Source organism: Stegostoma tigrinum, chromosome 18 (genome assembly GCF_030684315.1).
Source record: "Stegostoma tigrinum isolate sSteTig4 chromosome 18, sSteTig4.hap1, whole genome shotgun sequence".
NCBI lineage: Eukaryota > Metazoa > Chordata > Chondrichthyes > Orectolobiformes > Stegostomatidae > Stegostoma > Stegostoma tigrinum.
In genome coordinates this window covers 17,134,097-17,154,684 of record NC_081371.1, presented here as the reverse complement: position 1 = coordinate 17,154,684, position 20,588 = coordinate 17,134,097, and the positions used below count along the sequence as shown (strand labels likewise).

The window sequence follows — 20,588 nt, the reverse complement described above, 5'->3', positions numbered from 1 at the left end:
AAGCCAAGAAATCAGTTTATAGCAAAGAAATCTATTTCATACCTGGCACAAAGGAAGACAGTTGCATGGCTGAGATCAATCATCTCAGCACACCAAGCACATTTCTGCACGAGTTCCTCAGGATAGTTTCCTACACCCAACCATTTTCCCTCAATCATAATGTCAGAAGGGAATGTTTGCAAATAACTGCTCATTGTTCAACATCATCCACTTCTTCTAAGATTACTAAAGCAGTTGGTATCCAAATACAGCAAAAGAACTGGACAGTATCCAGGCTCGGGCTGTTAAGTAGATAAAAGCATTTGTGCCACACTGTGGCCAGGAAATGACCATCATAATCAAGAGAGAATCTAAGCAATATCCATTTACATTCAATGACATTACTTTTGTTAAATTTCTCCATTGTCAATGTCCTGGGTGTTACATTTGACCAAAAACTGAATTGGGAGACGAATATAAATATTGTAGCTACAACAGTAGGCCACGGGCTAGGAATCCTTTAGTGAGCAACTCACACCTTGTCTTCCAGTGCCTGTCCCCCATTTACAAGGCACAAGTAGAGGGTGATGGAATTCTTTCCGTTTGCCTGGTTGATTGAGGCTCCAAAATCCTTCAAGAGGTTTGACACCCTCCAGGGCAAAGTAGCCTATCCTCCACCTTCAACATTCACTCTGTCCACCGCTGATGGACAGTAGCAGCAGTATGTGCCACCTACAAAATACACTGTAGTAACACACCAAGGATCTGTCAACAAGATCATCTGAACCACCCATAGATTTGTGAGGGGTAGATCGTGCCTCACAAGCCTTATTGAGTTCTTTGAAGAGGTGACCAAACACGTGGATGAAGGTAGAGCAGTGGATGTGGTATACATGGATTGAAGTAAGGTGTTGGATAAGGTTCCCCATGGTGGGCTCATGCAGACAGTAAGGAGGCATTGGATGGGGGAAATGTGGCAGATTGGATTCAAAATTGGCTGACCCTTTGAAGACAAAGGTGGTAGTGGATGAAAAATATTCAATATGGTGCACAGTTGCGAGTGGTGTACCACAAGGATCTGTTCTGGGTCCTCTTCTATTTGTGGTTTTTGTAAATGATTTGGATGTAGGAATGGAAGGGTGGATTAGTAAATTCAAGGATGATACGAAGGTGGGTTGAGTTTTGGAATGTGCAGGGGGCTGTTCTAGGTTACAAAGGGACATTGATAGGATGCAGAGCTGGGCTGAGAAGTGGCAGATGGAGTTGAACCCTGAAAAGTGTGAGGTGATAAATTTTGGAAGGTCAAACTTGAAAACAGAATACAGGGTTAATGGAAAGATTCTTGGCAGTGTGGAGGAGCAGAGGGATCTTGGGGTTCATGTCCACAGTTCCCCGAAAGCTGCCACCCAGGTGGGTAGAGTTGTTTAAAAGGCGTATGGTGTTTTAGCTTTCATTAATAGAGGGATTGAGTTCAAGAGCTGTGAAGTTATTCTCCAGCTATTCAAAAGCCTGGTTCGACCACATCTGGAGTATTGTGTCCAGTTCTGGTCGCCTCATTACAGGAAAGACGTAGAAATGTTGGAAAAGGTGCAGAGGAGATTCAGCAGGATGTTGCCTGGATTGGAGGGAAGGTCTTACAAGGAAAGGTTGAGAGATTGAGGACTTTTCTCTTTAGAGCAATGAAGGAAGAGAGGTGACTTGATAGAGGTGTACAAAATGATCAGAGGTACAAATAGAGTGGACAGCCAGAGACTTTTTCCTAGGATAGCTATTATGAGGGGGTATTGTTTTAAAGTGAGTAGAGGTAGATATCGGGGAGACGTCTGAGTTAGGTTCTTTACTCAGAGAGTGGTAGAGGCATGGAATGCATTGCCGAAGAGGGCAGTGGAGGTGCCTCATTAGGGGTATTCAAGTGGTTATTAGATAGGCATATGGATGTTAGTATAACGTAAGGCTGGAGGTTAGATAGACCTTAGGATTAGGGTAAAAGTTTGGCACAACATTGTGGGCCAAAGGGCCTGTACTGTGCAGTACTGTTCTTTGTTCTATGTTCTAGAGGAACAAAGGCAGCAGATGCATGTGAACACCACCAAATGCAACTTCCCCACAAGTCATGGACCATCCTGAATTTGGAAATATATTACCATTCCTTCATTGGTGCTGGGCTAACATCCTGGAACTCACTAATTAATGATACTACAGGTCTCCCATATGCCAAGGACTGTACTGACTAGGGAAGGCAAATCAGCACCACCTTCCCATTAGCAATTAGGGATGGGCACTAAAGGCTAATCCTGCCTGCAATATCCACATCCCGCAAACAGATGAAAAAGAACATTTTTTGCTATGCAAGTGTGTACACTGTATACTTTAAAGAAGTTTCCGTATCAAAGCAAATAGACTTGCATTTGTATTACAGCGTGTCTGACCTTAGGAGATTCTAACGCACTTACTGACAATCAAATTAATTTGAACTATGTCATTGTCATATTGAAGGAAATCTGGCAGCAAATTTGCACACAGCCCAGTCCCTTTGACAACAATAAGATTATGACCTGATAATTTGTTTTCACAATGTGATTAAAGGATAAGTATTGATCAGGATTCCCTGTTCTTCTTCAAAATATTGCAATGGAGTATTTTATGTCCATCTGAGATGCCAAAGAATGGCCCTCCAACAGACTGCATGCAGTGAGATGACATCTGTGTTATTGCTTAAGGCAAATCCGCTCCCATGTCAATGAACAACAAAAGATTCCAGTTGCATGTGATCTTACGTCAGCCTGCCACAGTTCCTTACACATGTGCTCGATAACTAATGTTAAAGTAAAGGTGTAGTTAACTCTTTACTGCACACAGAACTCCCTCAGTATTGCAGTGATTTGGCAGCTATGCTTTATGTTCAAATCTCTGAATGAACAAACACACACACACACACACACACACACACACACACACACAAAATTTCTATTTCAGGGGAAAAGTGCCACAACTGAGTGATGCCTAACATCAAGTTCTGAATTTTGACAGACAGCAGCACTTCATGAATTCAGTTCCTATTCTGAGCCATTCTCAGGATTGGAGGTGTTCTCATTTATGAATCCGACAACCTCTTGGTCCAATCTGTAATTCAGTGTCCACTGAAAACATTTGTTTCTGCACGACTGTGATAGATTCCCTTGCTATTTTGAAAAGTTTGAAATAGCTAAACAGATTTTCTTTTCCCAATTTGTGGTGTAATAAGTATTTGGTACATTTAGTACTGCCACAAACGGGTTAAAGCAATCAAAGGCTTAAACAAGCAATTCCTCTCTCTCTGCAGCTGCTGCCTGATCCACTGAGAGTTTTTAATATCCTCGTATGTTTTTATTTCTTGAGATAAACTTCAATTTTCAGTTTCAATGTTTAATTGTGATATTATCAATAGATCATAACATGGAATTTTCTTTTTTGTAGTCCTGTCCCTTGGTAATGCTTGATGAACTGCAACAAGAGTGATGGCTGACCATGTTGGCAGATTCTGTTAAGGGGATAAATCCGTAGCTACAGTCATATGAAAGCAAAGTGAAAAATGATCAGCTTGTGCCTGCAGTCCATCACCGTGGCAACAGTCGTCTTTCTGTTGCTTACAACAGCAGGTAGGGAGCTTAATGTGATTCATGAACACGTGGTGATTTTTATAAAGGTTGAAATGAGTCATCAAATGGAAGGACAGGTGGAAGAGAGAGAGGAGGGAGCTTCAATAGAACAATAAATTATCACATTTGCAAAATCTTCCAAATTCCATAATCAACCAAGAAAGGGTTAACCTAATTTTTAATTGTTGGGCATACGGGGTGGTGGATGGATGAGGGAATAGGTTGTGATATTTAAGTATTAACTCCATTTGAGGACAATAGCATATTAAGGATTTTTTAAAAATGGTATTAACAAGCTATTGCTAAAAAAAGGCACCCAACATAGAAAATCCGACATCCCAAGAGCATTATACCCTGGGCTGGAGGACAAACTAATGTCTGCATTTCTGGAGAGGTGGAGGACTGTCCTTTGCTCCACATTGAGGAAGAGAAGGTCACCAAGGATCACTGAAGGTCCAAGTGAAGGAAGTGCAGAGGGGGACAGAAACCCTCTAACTGCAGTTGGAAAGTTGCCATCACATCCCTTCAGCCATAATGCTTTAGAGCCTTTAATATGTGTGAGTAAGTATTTTAAGTCAAAATCAGATTAGAATGAGCTGATAGGATACCATTCCCAACATAGGTTACTCTTCCTTTATTAAGGTGATTTTTTGCGCTAGACACAGGTTAGGCTGACCAATCAAGTTCAAGGCTCCATTTGGCTATTGCTAATACCTTGGCAAACTGCTGAAAATAGTTCCCCAGCCTTTTTTTTAACAACAGATTATTAATAATGTTGCTCAAATCATTTAGCTTTCATGAAGTCAGCAGCATGAAGCAGTGATGATGTCTGATCTGAGGAAGTGCATTTAAATCATTGTCTCACCTTGAGGAAGAGCTTGGACCAACTGTCCCTATATAATTGTGCAGGAATGAACAGATGTTGCACATATTAATGTCTGTAATATGGCAGTGAGGGACAGCTAGTGTTGAGGTGATTGATGGAAGAAAGAACAAGTCTATCATTAAGCGAATAATTTCTGAATTGTGGAGGTGAGAGGATTATGTTGTGCTGCTGGAGATGACAGAAAGCAAAGGAATAAATATGTAGGTCAGTGGGTAAGTAGGTGACAACAAAGCAGGCCCTCACAGGCCTGAATATGATAAACAATTTACTATTGTCCCAGTGATCAAAAGGAAATAGTTTCATAGCAAAGGTGTTGTAGAAAGTCAAGTTGAATAATAGCCACAAAATGTTTTTTGAGAATTTAGTATCACCTTAACAGGCACCTAACTCCATTCAGATTTTTTTTTTGCTTTCTTTAAACAGTAACCTCAGCACATTTCCGTGTTTGTGAGCCTTACGCAGATGTCAAAGGGCGCTACCACTTTGGCTTTCATTGTCCTCGTCTTTCAGACAGCAAAAGTTACATGTTGTGTTGTCATCACAACAGCACAACCTTTAAGTACTGCTGCAATGAGACCGAATTTCAGGCAGTTATGCAGCTGAACATGACGGGACAGGCAGAGGGCTACATGCACAAGTACGTATCGCAGCTCCTGCATTCAGCAGGCTTGATTAGATTCTGATTAAAATGCATGAAATATTAGAGAAAGAACCATACATTTTTTGGTTACATGTAGGAGATGAAGTACAAAACATGGGATATGTGTGGAAAGTCAATGCAGCTGCAAAACATGAGTCAAAAGGAGACAAACAGGGGCTGGACGAACACAGCAAATCTGGCAACATCTGGAGGAAATGACCAGCCAATGTTTTGGGTATATTCCTCCAGATGTTGCCTGGCCTGCTGTGTTCTTCCAGCCTCCTGTTTGTCTTCCTGTATTCCAGCATCTGCAACTTTTTTGTCTGTATGAGTCAAAAGGAGCTAGTTAGTTTCTAAAGAAGGGTCCAGACCCGAAACGTTGGCTTTCCTGCTCCTCTGATGCTGCTTGGCCGACTGTGTTCATCCAGCTCTACACCTTGTTATCTCAGATTCTCCAGCATCGGCAGTTCCCACTATCTCCATTAGTGGTGATCTGGGTTGGCCTGGGCTTGGAAAAGAACAAAGGCCATTATTAAAAGGTGTAATCTAATAAACACCTCTCCCCACAACAGCAATTCAAATTTGGATTTCATTGTTATTTCATTCTTCAAAAAATTTGATTTAAGAGATTTGATCCCTGGTCTTTATTGATATCAGTTTGGTACCAGAAAGGGTACTTTTGCATTTTAACAGTTAATATTGGGGGGAAAAAGCCATCTTTTCCATTCACAATTGAATATTCCTTATTTGAAAGTAATGTTATATTAAAGGCAGACCAACTCTGTTGTGATAATTGCCTCAGTATTGAATTAGTTAACACACACATGTGAAGAATGGGTGGTTGGATAACACTGCTGGTGCCTGGGGAACCAGATTCCAGCATGAGCTGCAATCTTCAGCAGAGAATATTGATCCAACTTTTGACAAATTGGGAATTAACTCCAGTTAAGTGTATGTAATAGTAATTGTATTAACCTTTTTTTACACATAGAAGTGCGTAAGAGAAACACGTAACAGGATACCAATGTTATATTCAAATTATTCCCCATTTAAAACTAAATTGTTTCAAAAGTTTAAAATTCTAAATATATTCATCTTAAGGTCCACTGTAAAGTTTATTTTGTCTTCCCTGCTCTCTAAAGATCTTTCCACCGATGATAATTCGGGTTGAATCTGAGTTACTGTTTTCCATTTTCATTATTTAACACATAACAAAGTTCTAGAGAAAATAAATGATAATTTTTAGAATTATAATAAAGATATTGATTACCTGTCTGGATTTTAGAAGTGTGCCATTGGAGTTATGTACCAAATTGTAATTTCTTTTTTAAGGTTTTGTTGTTCAAATGCAATGCTATGTGGCCTGACAATGGATTTGCTCATTCGTTCACTTCCTCAAAAATATGAATTGGGAAATCATGATGTGTATTCACTGAAATGAAGTTGAAGTAATTTGGAACTTTAAATGGTGTTTAAAGACCTCTTTTTGTGATAATACTGTATAATTTTTTTTTCCTAAAGACAGTTCTGAAGTTTAAAGACCTCTTTTGGCGATAATAGTGTATAATTTTTTTTTCCCTAAAGACAGTTCTGAAGTTTAAAGCAGTTTTTAAGTTTAAGATCCTTTTGCCTAATCTCACCTCATGCCTCTCTGAGGCCTATATAGCTACAAGGGCACAATAACATGCCAGGGATCAGACATCTAAGGTATGAAATAACCTCTCTCTGTGACTGAATTGAATGTTGATAATAGGACTGACAGGCACTGAGTTTTCATGTTTCTTACTTACCACTCTCCTGACTGTAGAATGTTGTCAATTACAAGTGCTCTGGAATTAAAAGGTAAAGTGTCGCATTTCTGTGAAATATCTTTCCATTGGCTTGGTTGAACAGTGATCCACCCCAACCGTAAGTTCACCTGGAAATCCACCCAACCTTAAGTTCACCTGGAACAATCCCGCTTCCACACCAGTACTGGCCCCAAACCCCACCTCTTCCTCCGTTACATTGATGACTGTATCGGCGCTGCCTCATGCTCCCATGAGGAGCTCGAACAGTTCATCCACTTCACCAACATCTTCCACCCCAACCTCAAGTTCACCTGGACCATCTCCAACACATCCCTCACCTTCCTGGACCTCTCTGTCTCTATCTCGGGCAACTACCTAGAAACCAATATCCATTTCAAGCCCACCGACTCCCACAGCTACCTAGAATACACCTCCTCCCACCCACCTTCCTACAAAAATACCATCCCCCATTCCCAAATCCTTTGCCTCCGCCGCATCTGCTCCCAGGATGAGGCATTTCACTCTTGCACATTTCAGATGTCCTCATTTTTCAAGGACCACAACTTGCCCCCTGCAATGGTCGAGAATGACCTCAACTGTGTCTCCCGCATTTCCCACAACTCGTCCCTCACACCCCGCCCCCAACACAGAATCCCCCGCACCTTCACATACCACCCCACCAGCCTCCGGATCCAACGCATCATCCTCCGACACTTCCGCCATCTGCAATCCGACCCCACCATCAAAGACATTTTTCCCTCCCCACCCTTATCTGCTTTCCAGAGGGACCATTCTCTCCGGGACTCCCTTGTCTGCTCCACACTCCCCTCCACCACACCACCGCGCCCCCCCCATGTCCGGCACTTTCCCCTGCAACCGCAGGAAGTGCTACACCTGCCCCCACACCTCCTCCCTCACTCCCATCCCAGGCCCCTCTACTAATGTGGTATACTGCATCCGCTGTTTCCGGTGTGGCCCCCTCTACATCGGGGAAACCAAGCGGAGGTTCGGGGACTGCTTTGCAGATCACCTATGCACACATCACAATAAACAGCTGCCACTAACAGTCACGAAACATTTCAACTCCTCCTCCCATTCCTTCGTTCCCCTTCAACCTTCGGGTGGCATCATTGTGGCACTGCAGGAGGTCCACGATGGATATGTTGTCTAAGAAATGGGAAGGGGAGTTGAAATGGTCGCCGACTGGGAGGTGCAGTTGTTTATTGGGAACTGAGCATAGGTGTTCTGCAAAGCGGTCCCCAAGCCTCCGCTTGGCTTCCCCGATGTAGAGGAGGCCACAACGGGAACAGTGGATGCAGTATACCACAACCTAATTTGCTCAGACCATGAATATTTCTGGTATTTTCATTGCATTTAAATTACATTGTTACCATCATCCTCACTTGATTATATTTTTGTTTCAGTAACTACAGTGCGCTGATTGGAGTGTGGATTTATGGATTTTTTGTCCTAATCCTGCTTGTACTGGACCTTCTCTACTACTCTGCCATGAATTATGAGATCTGTCAATTTTACTTGTCTAAGTGGGGAATCCGAGGCAGTTGGCTGAAGCAGGATGAGGGCCAGTGGAACAGTTCTTCACAGGCCCAGGCCCAGGCCCAGACTCCAGCCCAGGCCCAGGCCCAGACTCCAGCCCCGGCCCCGGCCCCGGCCCAGGTCCAGGTCCCGGCCCCAGCCCACGCCCAGTCCAAGTCTCAAGCTCCAGCTTCATCACCATGGCCTTTGCAGACGTTGAAGTCAGATGCACCCAGTCCGGTCTTGATGTCTTTTCAAAGTTCAACTGCATGGTGAGTAAACATTGTTTCTGTGTTTTACTTTTGGCAAACAACCCTTTTCTAGTGTCCTGCTAATATTATAAATTCTTAAAGATTTGGGGAAATTGTGAATTTCATTCCCTAGAAGGATAGGACAGCTCCTCTTCCCCTATTTTTTAGCTAACTTTCCTCGAGTACCTACTTTTAAAAAATGAACAGCAATAAATCAAACCTCCCAATGTAAATCTTGATGGAAATCACCTGCAAATAATCCATTAATCTGGCACCAAATTAAGTCGATGAAGCATCGATTTGTTTTAAACGGAGCAACTTTAAATCATACACAATTAGGTAGGCAGCTGAATATTCGTGAACCAGATAAATGCAGGGATTTGGGGAAAAAGAGAACCTTTTGTTTGAACAGCACTAAAATATCATTTTGGATATGTCCATGCCAAAGGTGACAGGGATTGTGATCAGATTTGATTTTAAAGCTGAGTGACTCTTTTCAAACAATTCAGGATCATTGAGTAAAGAGTTTATATCTCATTAGGCTGCCTCAAGCTGGAGTTACCATGTTGCCTGGAGACAGACTCACTTCTTAATCACAAGGCGTTCAAAAACTTGTGAGCACATGCCTTCCAATAACACTGTTTGGTGCGGCACTCACGACGTGATCCACTCCCTGAAGTACCATCTTTCCCACACGGCATTCGCACTCCAGCTGGAAAAGATTTTCCTCTTTCGATCAAGATCCAGATGCAGAGTCAAACACACAGCCTAATGCCACACTATGTCACAAGTAGGAATCTAACACTGAGTTTACTTAGACTGATTAGATAATGACTAGAGGACACACCCACCATCCTTGACAGACTCTCTAAGCTTGGGAAGACCAATAACAGGTTCAGCCAGCTGCTATTGCAGGCACGGGGGACAAACCTGTAAAATGTGTTTGCCACTTCTGATAACAAAAGTGGCCACAGCCGTTCTCTAGTGGGGACCACACAGAAAGGTGGCTTCAAATCAGCCTGGAAAATAGAGGTTACAGGGAAAAGGCAGGAAAGTGGACATGAGGAGTGTCAGATGAGCTACGACCCAATTGAATGGTGGAGCAGGTGCAGTGGGGCAAATGGTCTATTCCTGTTCCTGTTTCCTGTACTCTAGCATAAGCCTCTAGGTCTGCCACAATGAGACTACCTCCAGGCAAATGGGCAAGCAGTCATTCTGCCCCTAACCTGACCCCAAGGAAATGGTCTGGAAGGGGAACAATGGCAGCAAACTAGCATTCCACTGGGTTCATGGCCCAGTGAAAAGCAGGAGGCCTCAGATAGAGGCTGGCGTACCAGACACCATACAGAGTACCACACGTGACAGTAGATTCAGTAACAATGCTAGAATTGGAGCGGAGAGAATAGACAACAGCAAGTTTGAGCAAGTTGGGGTTAGCAGAGAAGTTGAGGTCATGTTTGCCATGCTGGGAGTTCCCAGTGAAAACAGCCTGAGAAGTTAAGAGGCCAGAGGGAGCTAAACAATCCAGGTGGGGGCAAAATACTAGAAATGGGTAAAAGGACCTGTGTATTAGGGGAAGGATTCCTAGCCATGGAAGTGTGAAGATGAAGGCATTGAAAGAAGAGCTCAGGGTCAAGTCCTGGGAGGGGGTGGGTGTAAGGGAATGAAACTAAGGCCTTTGCTAAAGGCAGATCCTTTAGGATCAGAGAGGTGAAGGTCAGAGGGCATATGGCTTGGTATGAGATTTGGAAAGATTACGGGATAAGAGAAAAGTGAAGGGCAAGAAGAATCCAGAAGAATGTTTGTACCCATGAGTTATTGAAGCCTCACACCTGATAAGAGAAAAAGAATTTTGCTAAAATGTAGGATGCGGTGGAGGATGAAGTGGAATGCTAGTTTGCTGCCATTGTTCCCCTTCCGGACCATTTCCTTGGGGTCAGGTTAGGGGCAGAATGACCGCTTGCCCATTTGCCTGGGACAGCTTTGGGACAGAGTGAGTTGGACCTGCCAAAGAGAGACAGAGATCAAGAACATACATGTGGTTATGCATGATGTTGAGAGTGCATCCCAGGAGGCTGCAGGAACAGTAATTCAAGGAATTCTGAATGTCTAGGAAGTATGTGTAATGATGGGAGGATCCAAACTGGAGTTTTGGTCACAAGACTTGTGAAATAAAGCAGAGTCAGATACATTTGCTAAAGAAGGAGACGTCGCTGTGAAACTGAGGTTGGTAGATTTCTGACCAAACATGAGAAGGAGAAATCAATGAAGTCAAAACAAACAGAAATTCTGTCAAAGAGAAGAGAAAAACTGCTTTGAGGTGGGCATTCCTAGAAGATAAATGACAGTGAATTAAGCAGTAAAACAAGTTGTATACTGGAAATTAGCAGAAATATTTAGGAGATATGACAGCAGCGGTAGAGAGAGAAATCAAGTTCACTTTTCAGGTCAATGACTTTCCATCAGAAGTGAGAAAGTTATGAATCGTTTTTGAGATAGTAAAGGAGGAGGCAGTCTGTAGAAGAATAAAATGTATTTGATAGTGGGATTAAACAATAAATATTTCATACTGCAAGACCAAATACATGGTGGCTCAATGGTTAGCACTGCTGCCTAATAGTGCCAGGGACCTGGGTTTGACTCCAGCCTTAGGTGATTTTTCCATGTGGAGTTTTTGCATTCTGTGTGTGTTTCCTCCAGGTGCTCTCACAATCCAAAGATGTGTAGGGTAGGTGGACTGGCCATGGGAAATGCAGAGTTACAGGGTAGAGGGTGAGTCTGGGTGGGATGCTGTTTGGAGAGTTGGTATGGACTTGTGCTGAATGGCCTGTTCCCACTCTGTAGGGATTCCATGATCTAAAGGAAGTAACAAAGAAACAAGAGTGGGAGGAAAAACAACCCAGTAAGAAACCTGGGACAGAGGTTTTGATACGACATTGTGGGACATGCAGTTGAGAAGGCTTTAAAATGCACAGTTAGAAGAGTAGCTGCTGACCAAGGACAGAAAGGCAAGAGTGCACATGAGGTGGAGAATAAAAATAATAGCTGACTGGAAGTTCAGGGTCATTTTAGTGGCCAGGGTGTTCCCGCAGTCTGTGTTTGTACTCTCCGTTGTAGAGGAGACTACCTCATAGGCAGCAGATACAATATACTAAATTTAATTAAACATATGTTCATTTAGAATAAATGTTTCAGACTTGGTTGTTAAGGGGGGGAGATGTTGCGCCTCTTGTGCTTGTATAGGAAGATACCAAAGGAAATGGAGGGGATGTTAGGGATAACAAGTTGTTGCAGAAACAACAGTCTCTTTGAAATGGTCTTAATACCAAGTATTTACTTATTCATAACAGGCTTTTTCCAAAATATATGCATTTAGCATGAATCAGGGATATAGACCAGTTAAATCATATGTTCTTAATGTGGTCTATAAACATTCTGCCTTTGTTCAGATGGAAAGAAGTTAGCATGATAAAGGCCTTTTTTGCAGCTTCTATTCTCTTGCTGTCGGTATCCACCTTTTTCTCTGAAAGTGCAGATTTCTGACAGAGACTCTGTACAACACAGCCTCACAGGAACACGGTTAAGGAGCGATTTTACAGCCAATGAACCCCGCTGCCTTGAGGAATAAATCAAGCAGAGTTTGCATATTTTAATGAAAGCAGACAAATTAAATAAACCTGGTTTCAATTATACGCGTATGCTCCCAATAAACAAAACAAAAATATATATTCCAAAAAAGAATTTGCAGTTCGCACTCATGTAGTTTGCACATGTCACCTTCGCTAAAAGATAGATAAAATGAACTTGAGAGAGCTTATGGGGAAAATGTTAGTGTCTGGTTGGCACCATATCTCACCCTTGACCCTGTAAAGTACACTTTTACTTAGAAAACTATAAGGTATACACAATTTTAAAAAAACTTTTATTGCATTCATAAAACACAGAACAAACCTTCAATGCAGTAATTGCTGTTTTACTATCATCAAAAAATTGAGTAAAATTTAATTTAAAATTAAACACACGGCTCCACTTCAATCGGAAATGTGATCTCTTAACCAAAGCACAAGCCAGAGGAACACTAATAGGCTGAGGTCCATTGCTCTGAACAGGAGTAACTTAGCAGCAGTGTGTCCGTATAAGCAGGGTAAAAGCACAGGTAAGGTATTATATTCAATCTACCTTTCATCTATACAATTTGTCTGTAATCAATTGGAGTAATGGAGGGATGAATCAGATGATGAAATTCAGAATGTAGTTTTTTTTGCTGGAAAAGTAATAAAAGGCCTTCCTGCCCCGAATCATTTTCACGTGGCCTTTCTGTGGGTCAGGAAGACTTTGGGTATGAAATGCACATGTGTCCCTTTCAAGGTCCAGTTCTCCATTATGAGCAGTCAACAAAATTGTAATATCTCCAACATATTTTTTTTGTCTGCTGGTGTGGGTTTTGGAAATGCGGTTTGAAATACTTCATAAAGTGCAATTCCTTGGCAAGCTCATCACCAATGAGGTGGGACTGCTGAGAATTTGGGAACATTGTCACAGGCAACATTAAAATGTGTTGAAAGCTGCCAAGATAAATTAACTCTTACATTGACCATCATTGTGTAAATTATGTTATGCAATAAAAAGCAAAGGTGCCCTGTCAATATCTGTTTTCGTGTCATGTGCTAAGACCTAGCTGTTTAAAAAAAAGAACAATCTTGAGAGTTGGAAAAATTCTCTGACCCATACCTCTTCATGGATTGACAGGCATTTCATTTTGAAATATAAATGAGACACCACTCTTGTTCTGTTATTTTCTTGCAGTGTAGCTAAGGACATCTGTTACAACAACTGGAGTGATTATAAATGTTTGGCTGGGCTTCAAAGACTTTTAGTGGTTTTACCTTTGGACATTGTTGAAGCAAGAATGATTGAAACTAAAAGATACACTAATGACAGATATACCTTTGATTAGTTTTCTTGCTTCCTGAGGGAATACTTAATTTTTTGTATTGGAGTTGTTACCTTCAGTATCAATGAAAATGTGTTTGAATTTGGAGTTTATTATATTTTTAGAGGTTAACTTTGCTTCAAATAAATTTAAAGTAATTCTCGTTGCCATGGCATGGCCCATGAGCACCAGATATAGTTCATGGGAGACGTGTGGCTATGAGGATGCATGGGCAATGTGAAGATGGCATGATGAATCTGATGGAGCATGGGATGGCTTGAAGAGTGCAGGGAGGAAGTGGGAGGTGATGTTTATGGGTCCTTTAAATGTTGCTGGAAGGTGTGCTGCTGTATTGGAAAACTGAGGTGAACATTTAAACTGGGTCACACTCCTCAATCTCTACTGCAACCTGAGCTTTTTGTGAAAGACAAAAGTCCTGAGCAAAATCACATGAACTGAATGTGCATTTTGAAATGTGAAAAATACACAGGCTGAGTTTTCCCAAGCTCATGGGCATATGTGGACCATGATCTCCCTTTTCAAAATAGAAATGTAATGCTTATTCCACAAATGAGGTTGACTAAGTTGGGGCGGCACGGTGTCTCAGTGGTCAGCACTGCTGCCTCACAGCACCAGGGACCCAGGCTCAATTCCACCCTCGGGTGACTGTCTGTGTGGAGTTTGCACATTCTCCCTGTGTCTGCATGGGTTTCCTCCAGGTGCTCCGGTTTCCTCCATCAGTCAAAAGATGTGCAGGTTAGGTAGATTGGCCATTCCAGAATGTACATAGTGTCCAGGGATGTGCAGGTTAACCATGGGAAAGGCAGGGTTACAGGGATAGGGTGCTTGACTGGGGGTGAGATGCTCCTAGGAGGGTTAGTATGGGCTGAATAGCCTGCTTCCATTCTGTGGGGATTCTATGAAGTAAAAAATAATTGTACACTGGTGGGAGTGAGAAAGAAAATAAGAAACATGCATCCCAGAAAGAGATTTTCCTTTCCTCTGATCTGTGTTGTAAAGTACAAAGAAAGCTATAAGCAAGACCAATAACAGTTTTCATGGATAGTCAGTTTGATGCATAATGTCTTTACCTATGAACTGCATGGCCTATCACTGTATGGAACTATATGGATTTTTGAACTTAGCTCCTTATTTCTGCTGCTCATGGCCATACCCAACCTTTATGAATCTGCCAGACGTTGTTATGGCCTGAAATATGACCATGGGAACACAAAATAGCATGTCATCTATAATAACATCTCTACAATTAGGATAGCTCCTAGTAGCTGTCATTCTTACATTTTATTTAAAGAATAGCTAGCCTAAAAGGAGGTTCATAATGACCACTCCGAAGGTTTCTGGTGTGGGGGTTTCAGTGTTTTGTTTCACAGGGAGGTTAAATTAGTAAGGGAAGGCCAGCTGGTATGTACAAGAGTGATGAGATAGAGAGAAAGGTTGTGCATCCATGCATAAGATAGAAACACATTATCTGAGAAAGAATGAATTTGCCCTTGAGTGAGAGACTGGATGAGAGATAACATGCACATGAGAGAGAAAAAGTGTGAGAAAAGAGTTAATGTGTGTCAGTCAGATTGACTGCATACGTCAAAGGCAGCATATGAGAGATAAAATGCAAGGGAGAAAGAAATTGAAGGAGTGAGAAAAGTTTGTACAGGACTGACTGACTGAGGTGTTATGTATCGATATGTTGGGACCTAGTGCGGTTGATACGCACATTGACTTGTACAATAGATTTCTGAGTGATAACTCAGAACTGTTGTGTGCAGGCATTTCTTTAAAAGTTTCCTGGGTGAACTGTCACTGATAGTTGGGAAGGTTAATTTGATTGACAATCTGTAAAAGCAGACTATTGCTTGTAACTTACAAAACGCAGCAGTCAGGGCAATACACATTACTACAACCAACAAGTGTTTGTATTTATTGCTGAAGCACATTAAAAATCAGCTCTTGAAATGATAGTTCATGGAGCTGAAAGCACTAGTGCTATTCCATTTACCTTTCATTACAACATCATCAATCTTCAGGATATGACACTCAAATACTGATTGAAACTACTCAATCTTCTGATATTTCATTCTCAGCATTTTCATGTTCAATAATATTCAGTGCTAAAGTCAATTTTATTTGCTGGAAGGGAATGGAATTTACTGCAAATTATGTTACAAACTCAAAGCATTAAAAAAGTCAGATCCAGAGGAAAGGAATTAAATGACAAAACAAGCACTGAAAAACAGTCGCAGAGCATTATTTACCAACACGATATGTTTGTTTGTAATGATGTAATAGAGATGATAACTCAACGGGGGAGAAACATTGCATAGTAACTTTTGTATTCTGTTAAATATTTAATCTTTTAAAAGCTAATAAAAAGGGCCATTCAGAATACCCTAGCACCAATTTACCAAGCACATTTTAAATTTCAATGTGTTGCTTTATATGTGAACTGGCTGACAGATACACAAACAAAGATAACATGTTGTACATTATTTCAGAGCATTGACATGAAGACCAATGTGAGTAGCTGAAGGTTAGAACAATATTGTACACTTCAAGGGGTTGCAAAAGAGACTCGCTGGCAAACTGTCCATCATCCAAACTTCTCCAGGCACCACTGTTACTTCATGAAGAACGATCATTTAAACAAACAAGGCAGCAGCAGTTCAATCTCCCCATCTAATCAGCTTGTTCAAACAAAAATACAAATTAGAAGCTAAAGTAGGCCACGACATCCTTTGAGCCTGCTCCACCATTCAATGAGATCATGGCTGTTCCGATTTTAATCTCAACTCTAAATTCCTGTCAACCCCTAATAACCTTTCAGCACTCCGCTTTATCAAGAATCTTTCTCCCCCTGCCTTAAAGATTCTGCCTCTACTACCTCTTAAATTTGTTCAATCCTTTGTTTGCCTTTAAAGAGTATCTGCGTAATATTGGCAATGCCAACAAATGATTGATTATTATTCTAGGGACAGAATTAAACTCTAGTAGCATTTTCTTTGTTACAAAATGTCACCACTTTTCAATAGTACAGAAATCACAAAGCAATATTTGCATAGAACTGCACATGTCCGTCATTCAAATAGTATCTGAGCATGGAGAATGATAGAAATTGAGAGGTACATTTCCATATTTAACATATCCCCAGTATTGGCAGAGAAGGGTTTTTGTTTGCTTTATATGGATCAAGACTCCTTATAGAAAATTATGTTGCTTCCCCAAGACCAAAGAAATCAACAACAGTTTCTTTTACCAACTTTGTGAGAAGTCAACTTGTCTTTTGCAGATGCAGAATTGTGCCTGGATATTGAGAGAAGACAAGAAGAGGGAACCACTGAAATACAGCAAGAGGATCATCTCAGTGACACATCTGTAGAGTGAAGTAGCTGATAGAGGACATGGTGCTTGATCTTGATCCTGACTGTACAGATATTCCCAAAATGGGCTGAACTAGTAGCTCATGTGATTGAGTGTCTGGTATTCGAGTGCAATATTGGGAAACGTGTTTACTCAAACTGAATGTGACGTGTAAGCAATAGTCTTCATGTAGAACAAAAACACAGAAAACTGTGTGCACTCCAAAATATTCACCATTACCCTGTCATTAGTGTTCCTGAAGACTGTGCAGAGTTATATTTCTATGCCCTGGGCACACACACCTGCTCTTTACCAAATTTCTCGTGCATGAGAAATGTACAATGGATGAGTAAAATATTCTCTTGGGACCCACATAACTTCAAGTCTGCATCAGTTTGCCTCTCACTCTCTGATGTCAAAAAAGTGACTTCAGCCTCGGAACACAGTATGGAATATCTCTGTTTTAGTCATCTGTAATTTGCATGTTTTAATTTGCAGCTTTACGTTTAGTTCCATTTTCATGAGCTTCACACTGCTTCCACTGAGTGGAACCATGGCAATGCTATATGACCAGAAGAATTGTTCCCACTGTCAGCTGACAGGAAGAGCGTTTTGACTGACATATTATACCCCGTTTCTGTTTTACAGAATTCCTAGAATGATGGCTGAATTATAGAATATATTCCTACATGATCGTGACTACGTCATGCTTGATGGATTTGCCATTCAAATATATTGATTCAAAATTTAAAAGGGGTCCAATAATTGTGGAAATTATTACTTATAAGTTAAGGGGTAGGTACTCATCTTGGGTGATGGTGATGGAAATGGATGACATTGGATCAGGTGCCCATTAATCCTAGAGCTTAATACTCAATGAATTAACACCAACTGCTGAATGTAACAGGTGGCTATTTCAATAATCCCTCCTTTTGCATCACTGCTTAAGACAAATTACTAGACCTTAATTTTTCTATCTCCCCAAAGCTAATTTGTCAAATGTCTCCAGATAACCATTGTCCCCATCTCTCATCACAGCTCTGAACTCATGCCTTACGTTAAACTCAACCAGCACTGACTCAATTTTTACATCTCAGGTCCCCACAAATACATTTATCCAAATGCAATTCTAATAAAAACCTAAGGCAGGAATTAACTCAAAAGCTTAAAGTCCCTAGTTTATTATATTACCACTATTCCCCTGGGTAAAGCAATATTTAACTTAAAACACATAGAGTTTATTGTTGGTGGTACATGTAATGGACATTTATTTCCATGCAGACTGGAAAGTCACATACTGTAGCCAAGGCACCTACTGTTAACACAAAAGCTTCTGTCTAAGTCAGCTGACGTGAGTCAGTGACTGGGCAGCGAATAAGACAGAAATAAGATTCACCACCTTGACAAGAAAGAAGTAAGGACTAACTGCCACACCCAGTTCGGAAAACAACACATTGTGTAAATGAAATGTTTTGATGACATTGCCCTTCAAATCCAAAACACTGTTAAAGTGAATGAGACAATCCTGAATTTAATCAGTCCATTGTTCGATGGTGGGAAGCACATGGTTCATACAGATGAATGAGTGTTTATTACACATATAGACTGAAACAGCAGGTGTGTTGACTGAAGCACAAACCCTGAGAAATTGGCAGCACCCACATTCCTTCCTGTGAATGTGACTTACCAGTCATCTTCAGTAATGATTATGGAACATGATCAGTCGACCACTGAAGATCTGAAACAAACAGACATTGGGCGAAAGAGTGTAACAACCATTTTGTGGTTTTCAGGTGTGGTAACATTTTCACTGGTTCAGCATCAGGGGTTGACCATTAGTCGGTCACAAGCAGTGGACATTATTTCGTTGTGGAGCTGACAGAAAAGATAATATTTGCAGGGAGTCTAAGGGCTTTGGTGATGGAAACACAGGAATTGATCATCTCACAAAGTGTTTTAATGTAAAATATATTATCTGCTAGATGGACAGAAATAGTGGAAAATGGCAATGAAGGGAATGTTTAAAAAAAAACCTTGCCCAAATGAAAGAAGTGGGAAGAAAGAAGAGTGAAGAAAATAAGGGTACAATTTATAGCAATGTTGTCCAAACAACAATGTTTCTGCCACTCACAATATCTGAATCAACTGATTCAGAATATCAGACCATCTGAATCAATGACACGCAATTCAGAACCAACATTTCTCTGCTACATCCTGGACTAGCAACTGAGGAAAACAGAATGATGTTGATTGTTGGGCATCGAGTTCCTGCCTCAAACAGTCTCATTTGGTTGTGTCCTTTCAAAATGTGATGCTTTAGTCCTCACCCAAAATCTGTATTTTTTGTATTTTAATGCATAGTGAGTGCATTGACATTTGAAAGATGACCAACCATCATAGTTGGTATTTAATGAAATCAAACATAACACAGCATCAACTTTACTGATTTATCATCAAGTAATTGTCAATCATTGTCATTCATTTATCTATTTGCTATCCCTAACCTGTTAGATCATGAATCTTGGTAGTGCAATCATTGTATTGCTGTTCAAGCGTGAAGTGGTGTGATGGAATGCCTTCAGATGTAAAATATTAACCATGGGAGTGCCATCCCTGCATTCTGTATGGTTACCTTGAAATTTTATAGGGAAGGACTGAAATTAACTTTGCACTGCCTTTAAGCAGGAACAGTTGAGAAATGATTAGACAGTGTCTCACATCTGTCATGTCATGCTCAGTGTTTGTGAAGTAGTCTGATCTTTAAGCAGTACACACCAGATATACAATACCATGCTGTGGAGAACACTGTGTAGCTTTCACTAAGTATTGTGGTCGGTTGACCATGAATGTACAGATACTCAGTAACAGTACAGTGTTAGGCGTATGAACTGGGTTCTATGTCCAAATATATTATATTGTATCTGATGTATACAAATGTCATGAAGTGTAACAACATGGGACATAACAGTGCCAAGACACAAATGTCTTGAATTAGATTATTTATTTCAATGTGTATGTGTTTGCGTTTGTCAAACTCACAGTTTTAATGGGAAACAGAAACATTGTACACTGACAATCTGTTTTTGTGATAGACTGCTTAAATAAACACAAGTTAAGTGAATATATCCATTAAAGTGACAAGATATTGTAAACCTGGAGAACTTTTGTCTCTATTCCCATTGCATTCATACCTGTCAACTGAACGATTTTAACCATTAAAGGAATCAAAAGGCTATTCGTTTGTTTTCTTTCCCTTGATTATTTTGAATGTTTACAATTTTCATGGACACATTCTGCATTATGTATTGTACATCAGTTCCAACTTAATATATCCCCAGGACTTTTAGACAGTTAGGTACCTGTACTTTTTCCCCAGGTCCTTAATGACTCCTACCTCCTGTAATGTATAGAGCTACAAAACCCAGAGCTATCATCGCTCAACATCACTTGTTGAATTATCCCTTCTTCTACTGTGTCTTTTTGGAACCTGCTCTCCCTTCATATGTTTGTCCTCAGTTGCAAGAAGAAACTAGTCATTCTCTTTCTCTTGTTCTTACAGC

The 20,588-nt window shown here is 40.8% G+C and overlaps 1 protein-coding gene across 10 annotated transcripts in view; it reads left to right on the top strand.

Moving 5' to 3' along the window:
- Positions 1-20,255, top strand: part of LOC125461148 (protein shisa-like-1) — a 149,859-nt gene extending 129,604 nt beyond the window's left edge. For 9 of the 10 annotated variants that reach the window (XM_048549605.1, XM_059652360.1, XM_059652364.1 and 6 more), the window contains 3 exons: positions 3,436-3,617; positions 4,927-5,140; positions 8,358-8,745. In XM_048549605.1, coding sequence (XP_048405562.1) covers positions 3,551-3,617; positions 4,927-5,140; positions 8,358-8,745 — 669 coding nt within the window. In that variant the 5' untranslated portion in view covers positions 3,436-3,550. Of the gene's footprint in view, positions 1-3,435; positions 3,618-4,926; positions 5,141-8,357; positions 8,746-16,957 lie in introns of those variants that run through there. The other variant, XM_059652367.1, reaches the window with a different exon arrangement.
- The last annotated feature ends 333 nt before the right edge of the window (positions 20,256-20,588 follow it).